This window comes from Cucumis melo, chromosome 12 (assembly GCF_025177605.1).
Source record: "Cucumis melo cultivar AY chromosome 12, USDA_Cmelo_AY_1.0, whole genome shotgun sequence".
In the NCBI taxonomy this organism is placed as follows: Eukaryota; Viridiplantae; Streptophyta; class Magnoliopsida; order Cucurbitales; family Cucurbitaceae; genus Cucumis; species Cucumis melo.
This window is the reverse complement of record NC_066868.1, coordinates 8,129,994-8,137,642: the sequence shown is the minus strand read 5'-3', so window position 1 is coordinate 8,137,642 and position 7,649 is coordinate 8,129,994. Positions and strand designations below refer to the sequence as shown.

At 36.1% G+C, this 7,649-nt stretch overlaps 1 protein-coding gene and 1 long non-coding RNA gene across 3 annotated transcripts; one reads left to right on the top strand and one right to left on the bottom strand.

Annotated features, from left to right (window-relative positions):
* Window positions 1–211: 211 nt before the first annotated feature.
* Window positions 212–4,869, top strand: LOC127144205 (uncharacterized). Of its 2 annotated transcripts, none has more exons than XR_007815773.1 (3): window positions 212–318; window positions 483–742; window positions 2,875–4,869. It is a non-coding gene; the product is annotated as an uncharacterized LOC127144205 (long non-coding RNA). The 2 variants fall into 2 exon arrangements; XR_007815772.1 differs by having other exon boundaries at window positions 237–340.
* Window positions 558–4,069, bottom strand: LOC103501011 (uncharacterized). The gene is made up of 3 exons (XM_008464490.2): window positions 2,913–4,069; window positions 1,679–2,349; window positions 558–1,576 (listed from the first exon to the last, which is right to left on the bottom strand). The coding sequence occupies exons 1-3, from the start codon at window positions 4,067–4,069 to the stop codon at window positions 558–560; spliced, it is 2,847 nt and encodes a 948-aa protein (XP_008462712.2).
* Window positions 4,870–7,649: the final 2,780 nt, after the last annotated feature.

Sequence of the window (7,649 nt, the reverse complement as noted above, 5' to 3'; positions counted from 1 at the left end):
TTAATTTGTAACTAATTTCTAAAATGTAAATAAAAAACTATTTGCATTTCCAATCTTCACCTCCTATATTTTAATTTCACTAATTAAATTAAGTATAATTAATTAAAAATATAGTGCATAAATGAAAAATTATTGACATTGAACTTTTCACATTCTAGACTTTTATATATACTATAATAATTACGATTTATTTTGACGAGTGGTCTTCTTATGGTGAAAATTTTTGCTCCATGTCGTGGGAATGGACAATCTTAGGACAATGTTGCTGCTTTTTTGCTTCTGATTTCGATCTTGTGTTGTTTGTTTGGAAGGGCAGAAGTAATTTTCACATCTCTATTAGGTTATAAATTTATCTTGATGTTTGTTCTTGATTGTGGGACTAGGACGATTACGACCAAATTCCACCTCCCATTACATCTTCACTCCTTGAAATTGAATGCTTTTCTTATTAATTCGATTGTATCATATTGACCAAATTACAGACAAGAGATGAAGTTCAACAAATCTCTTACAGACAATGAATGGTTGGAAAGAAGCAAAGAATCATCAAGAACAAATCAAAATTTTGCACAGTGTGAAGGCAAACCAGTCCCATGATTCACTATTACAATCTCAGAAACTTCGCATTTCAGCACATCTTGCCCTAGCTTGGCTCCAGCGGACTTGAGGCCCTTCAATGACACTGGTTGATTGAATAGGTTCAATGATGGCAATCTCGAAGCTGCTGGCAATTTCCCATTGGGTAAATAATTCACAAAGTTTTCTTTCAATAAAGGAACCTCAAAATCTTCCTTATTGTGCTTCACGACATTGTTTTTAGCACTTATGTGAGCCCCTGGTTCCATGTGGTTTGTTGAAAAACTGGCTTGATTTGGGAAGTTAGGGTAGAGACTTACGTAGCCTCTTAAGTACATCATGTCGATTAGGAACTTCTTCCATGATGCTTGCCAACCATTTGTTCTAGATTTAGGGATTTGAACTGGATTCTCTTTAGCATTTTCTGTGAACCTCGAGTTCATGTAAACGTAAAACTCCCTCCAATGTTTGGGAAAGAAAACTGCTCCCCAACTACAAGGGAGCTGATGGAGGTACGGTGTATTTGGATGAATCCGCTTGAAGAACTCTGTTGCATTCCATTTAGGTCTTTCTTTTACCACTTCGACTAGTCGAGGTGTGTAGAGGGAGATTGATGATAGCTCCGGGAGAGATATTTGTGGATCATAGTGGTACGCTAGGAGAGCATATTTGATCCATAGGTAGTAGTATGGAGAGACTTCAATATCGTCTTCAAGTAGCAGTCCATAATCATCGTCTGAAGCAGGATACCAACTCTCGCTTACTGCTCGGATTAGCCCTCCTTGGATGATTCTCCTTCTGAGGCTTTTAGGACCATGGGGCCACTCAAAGGAGCTTACTAATTTTATAGTTTTCTCGTCTACTTTACTGTCCATGTTGAAGCTGATAGGTATCTCATCCCCTAAGTAATATGCATCTTTTAGTGATTTGAGAAGCCTTGTTAACGAGCTGACACGGTTTTGTGTGATAATGTTGATCGAAATTTTCATCTTGTTCCAATCTGAAAGAAAAAAACAGAATTAGGGTTTCGTTATTGCATGATAAGAGTTTCCATTAGGAGACATGGAGAAAAGGAAATTAAGAAGCATCATATCATTCTTACTTGGAAGTGCTGTTGATCGAAGATCAGCCATCCAAAGAACTTTCGAAATGGAAGGCCTTGGTAAAAGAATCAGTGTTGTACCATTCAAGTTAGCTTCTGATGCCATTTTTAGAGCTTTCTTCACGTTAGGATCAATATCGGCCACAGTGATGATGACGCTAGGATTGTGTATTTTGATCAATCCCTTCATACTAGCATACACTGCTTGCACCACAGGAACCTCAGAATTTGATAGTCCAGAGAGAGCCCCAATAGCTAAGTCAAATATCTTGAACCTCCGTTCTTTACAAACCAACTTTGGCCATTTAAGAGCATCTGTTACATCTTCACACGGGCAAAATCTGCCGCCCGACACTACGATATAAGCCTTCTTGCCGACAGTGGACCTAAACTTTTCAAGAAGTGGTGCTAGTGCTTTAGCTTCATCAACAGAATGAGCATAAAATAAAGCATCTATCTTTTGAGGATGCATAGCTGCCCATTGTGTGACATAACCCGTAGACAGTGCTTTCCACCATTGATCGTCTCGAACTTGAACAATGTCCTTGAATATCACAGTTGTCTCGGACACATAAGCCAGTCTGTGTTCACTGTCTCCCCATGTTTCTTTGTCTTTTGGGTCTACAGGAAGAACAAATGAGCCAGCATTTCTATACTTTTGAAGCTGATAGCTGCATAGTTTTGGATCAAAATAATTAGCTTACCAGAACTTGCAGGACATGTGAAATGAAAATCTGATAAATAATGCTTCATACAAAGGAAGCTTTGTTACAGTATGGAAAATTTCTATAATTTCTATTCTAGTGTTGTGTTTGTTGCACATATTGTACCAAAAAAAAAATGAGTTACTAGTTTTTGAAATGTTGTAATTGGTTATCTTTATTTTGGAGTCCATGTAAGCTTCGCACATGAATTGCATGATTGAAATATTCTCTAGGGGAATGCTAGTTTTATAAAGAAAAGGCACCGAGAGATTCTGAGTTTTCCATCTCACATGTTCCTAATTTAATTAGAATAGTGACATAATACAAACAAATTAGGAGATATAAAAATATGAGCAAGGCATGATTTCTCTTATACTACAAAATTCTTTGAAATAGTGCATGATTTCTTTATTGTTTTCCTCCACTATTGTAATTTTTTAATGCTTTCCTTCATTACTTTATGTTATGACCTAGTTCATTTTCAAACTATAGGGAATGAAGAAGGCAGTAACGTAAATGGAGTAAGTTACCTTAGATGAAGATCTTCTCCAGTTGCAAAGGTGAAAGGGGTTTCAATGAAAAGTGTCTTCACTAGCTCTGCGGATAAGAACCAAGAGCTAGAGAGAAAGTCGACCTGCACAATTTTATTGACGGTGATGTCATAAGCAGGATCAGGCAAGTAAAGCCCTGCCTCCTTGGAACGGAACTTTCGATAACTCGGGAACGTGAAATCCTTCTGTCGAAATGGTAAAATTCTTCCTATGCTACCTAAAACTGCATTCTTGTACTTGTCAGTCCCTGCTACATGAGATAAAATCTGTAGCATTTTACGACCAGGAATCATATCATCATCAAGAATATATACTAAATCGGCTTCGGTTTGTAAGGCCATTTGGAACCTTCCGTAGTACTTGAAGTCATAGCTTGAGCTAATGAAGCTAATTTTCGAGTTGTTATAGCTATCTACAATTCTTTTCAAAGAGAGCTCATTTGGACTCCCAAATGCAAGCACCCAAACATGGTGGAAAGGAAGGGTTTGATGAAGCAAAGAATTCAGCTGTGCACACAAAGTTTTTCTCTTGAAATGGTTCAAGATCACTGTAACTTTTGGCTTCTTTGGCCCTTTCAAATCCCACTTAGATTTCATTGCCATTAGCTGAGGAAGAGTTTCAGTTCCAAAGCTTTTGCTTTGAAAATCTAGAATCTCGTTATAAAGCTCTGTTTTCAACTTTATCATCTGCCCATCGTTGGACTTCTTTTGTTCAAAATCAATCTTCTCGTTCTCACAAGCTTCCTCAGGAGTGATCGGTCTTAATTCTGCTTGCATCATCATAGAAGTCGGTTCTTGGTATCGACCCACAACATGTGGGGGTATTACGAACTGTGTCCATTGTTGAGCAATTCTTGTAGCCCAAGAGAAATCCGGCTTGGTTCTCAAGTCTATTGCAGGACTGACATAATACAAAAGAAACGTTGCATATAATGCAAAGGCAAACTGAAGACATGTGAGACCAGCAACAATCTTTGTTGAAGAACTTCTTTGGGGTCTTAGCTTTCCCTTCCCTCCGACGTAATCATTGATCATCCCTTCTAAACAATCCCCGTTTCCCATTGCGGAATTTCGAAATTTACCCATCTTCATCTCGACACAACCTGAAAAACCAACACAAGTCACACAACCACACATGAGACATGTCCTTTTGAAATGATACTCAGACGAAGGTAAGAAAAATATAAAATTTTCACCTTAAAACTTTCTGAAGCGGGGTGAAAACTATAACTTCCAGCTGAGAAATTCTGTGACAGAGAAATTGGAATGAGAAAGGGGTTCTGTGAAGGAAGTTGAGAGATGAATCAGAAGAGAGAGGGGAGGAATTAGGAGACTTAAAAAGAGCAGAAAGTTTTGAGTTAGTGTATAAAAGAGAAAAGAAAGGTGTGAGATATGATAAAAAGAGAGTTTGTATCTGAAGAAATGCAATCAATATCACATGGGGGTTGACACTTAAAACAATAGTATTAGAGTTTTTCTATAACAAACAGTGTGAAGAAACACATTACCCTCAATGCCTTTTTGTCTTACAATGTGAAAAGCCTTGAAGATAAACAACACTTTAAATACAAGGCCCCGGATTTGAAGCCTTAGAAGATGGCCATCTCCCCTGCGTTTTGGCACTTCTCTACTCTTTTCTCTCTCTCTCTCTAGAAAGTAATTTAAAATATCTTTACCCGCCAAAGGAGTTTCATCCTATCTTTTGTTTTTTTGTTCAACTGTAGGTAGAAGTGGGGTGATGAACTTTTAACCGGTTGGTTGAGGACCTATGCTTTAGGTTGAGGTATACTGAAAGAGCTAAATGTCACCGTTCTAAATTATTGAATTGTAAAAAACTCGTAAAAGAGCTAAATGTTACCGTTTTAAATTATTGAATTGTATAAGACTCGTAAATGTAAAGTATATGAAGTTTTATAAAATATTAATCTTTGTTTAAATTACAATGATAGTTTTTATATAATTTAGAGAAAGTAAGAATTTAGTACTTATTATTTAAACGTATTAATTATTAAAAAGCTAGTTTATAATTAAAAAAAAATGTAAAAATGAATTCCGATGTGAATTTATACTTTGATTAACCTTATAATTTAAAATTTCCTTATACAAGAGTCATCAACCTCTATTTCACGGTTCAATGTTTTAGAAGGGTAAACCTACTAAACTTAGTATTTAAAATATTAAAAAAATGATAAAAACTAAAAGAATTACCAACCTCATATATTTTCCTCTTTTCCTTGCAATAATATACTAAAGAAACTAAAACATTTTATTAAATACGAAAATAACTCAATTGGCATAAATGTGTACGGTCAATTTCGAGATTAAAATTTTGATTATTTCATCCTTTACATTGGAAAATTGGAAAATAATCCTTAGTTTGAAATTCATAAACTAAATTCATAACTCAAATCTCTAAATTAAAATAATCAACCACCTAAGAAAATCTTTTTAATTCAAAAGTGAAAAAAATGGTCAAAACGCCATATTTCAAGGCAGATCTAATTGCGAAAGCAACCAAAGGAAGAAGAAGATGGCCAAAAGAAAAAAAAAAACAGAAAACGAAAAAAGAAGTAAAAAAAAAAAATAATAATACTTACAAAAAAAACTTGAAGTTAAAGCAAAAGAATAAAGAAAAGATATCTTCTTCAGCAAACAATCCAAAGCCAAAATGAAGTCTGGAGAAAAAAAGAAATCCACAGCTTGAAATTAAACACAAAAATGCATCAAAATAAGCCTTAAAATACTATCAAACAACACCAAAAAGAAGAAGAAAAGTGTTTGACTTTTTTATATACAGATTGAAACGTATAGAAATGAATTAGCAAGTTCTTGAAAATGGGTTTTAACCAAACTTTAGTTTTGGCGAATTTGAATGCGAAGAAGAAGAAAAAAAGTGTTCATGTTGGTTTTTAATTTGGTTAGGTTGTTTCAGTGGAAGATGATGAAAAAGAGTTGGTTTTTCTTTTATTTTATTTTTTTTCTAATTTGAATAAATAAATGAAAATGAGGATTATTTTGATTAGAAGATGAGTCAAGATGCATTATCATAATTATATTAGAATGTACAAAAAGAAAAAAAAAATTACCTCAACTTCACAACTTTGTATCTTGTGTTGAAAAATGCTTAATAAAATACCAATTTTTTTTAGAAATCATTAAAGTTTTGTTTCAAAATATCCTTGGATTATGAAAAGGTTTTAAAAATACCCTTGAACTTGAAAAGAGTAAAAAAAAAAAAAAAAAAAACTACTCTCATGATTAGGGTATAAATTGAAACCACTAATATCTCGTTGCAAAAATAACTTTAAATTAAAAATATATCTATCTTCTTAGTATAGTGATAAGTTTATTTGAAGTTATAAGGTTCTATGAGATTGACAATATTTTTTATGGTTACAGATATCAAAAATGTTATTGTAACGACCCAACTCCTTATACTGAATCGAAGTCATTACTCAATATAGAACCAGTGGTTTAAGTCATAAAATTTATTAAAAAGCATACGGTTTAAGAAATTCCATTTGTGAAAAAGTTAAACAAGATAGCCATGCAAAAAGTGTAAATGCGTTCTGATGTCCTACTCGGGCCCTATCTACATAAAAGATGGCAAGTAATGAAAAGGTTTCAAACTCAATTACGAAAATCTAAAATAAGGATAAGCGGAAGCAGTAGTCCCTATGGCCCTCCACGGTCACTTCGGGTCGCTCGCCAGCTTGCCCTTGCCCTTGCCTCGTCCTCTACCTGAAAACATAAAATGAAGAGAGTGAGTAAAAAAAAATACTCAGTAAGGGACCCACTACTGGTCCCACTAGGTGCCTGTTAGCTTCCTGTCAGAGTCCTGAAACTGGTACCCAATCTCTGGCACGTTCCCGAACACGTGCAACATGCGCTCCCGTAGGAACGTAGCTCTGGTCTTCGGTGCCCCGGGGGACACCTAGGACAGTCGGGATGCGAGGACCCCGTCGAGTCACTCGAGTCATATCTATCTCATGCTAGACTGGTGTCCCGTCGGACCACACAGTCCTCAATAGGTGGTGATCCCGTAGGACACCCATGCAGGTACGACTCTAACAGACTAAGCTAACAGGTACCCTACTTGCAGTATACATACACATGGCATCAGTATGAAACATATCACATAAATCATCTCTACACTCTCCATCTCGACATTCGCCGCATGGCCACAACAGCTCTCGCCAAACATGACGGGCTAAAGTCTAATCACATCATCAGTTATATCATGCTAACATTTATTTCAGGCATTGTACTGTTTAATTCATAACATGAGAGAAATTGGAGCATACATAGTCTCACACTTCTAAACATGAAGCCAGTAGTGGAATCTCTTACCTGGAGATTCACCCGACGAGTCCTAACCGCAAGACACGTGTGCTTTCCAAGCAACGGGATCCTAAATATTTAATAACGCCAAAGTCCGTAATTAGGTCACCAACGATTAACGGTTAAGACTACGTTGAAATAACTTACCCCAGAAAAGGTTGCAGTGGATGAGTCCCTACTGAAGAGAGTCTCTCGCCGCACCGGTCACTCGGTCCAAGACGCCCTTAGGAAAAATAACTTAACTTAGTCCTAAAATAATTTAATTTACGTCCGGACCAGGGAGTCTTACTGGGAAAATGCCACAATAATTAATTAAGTTACCAAAATGTAGGTGGATGGAGCCAAATTGGTCTTGGCGGCTCGGCTGGAAGAGGAC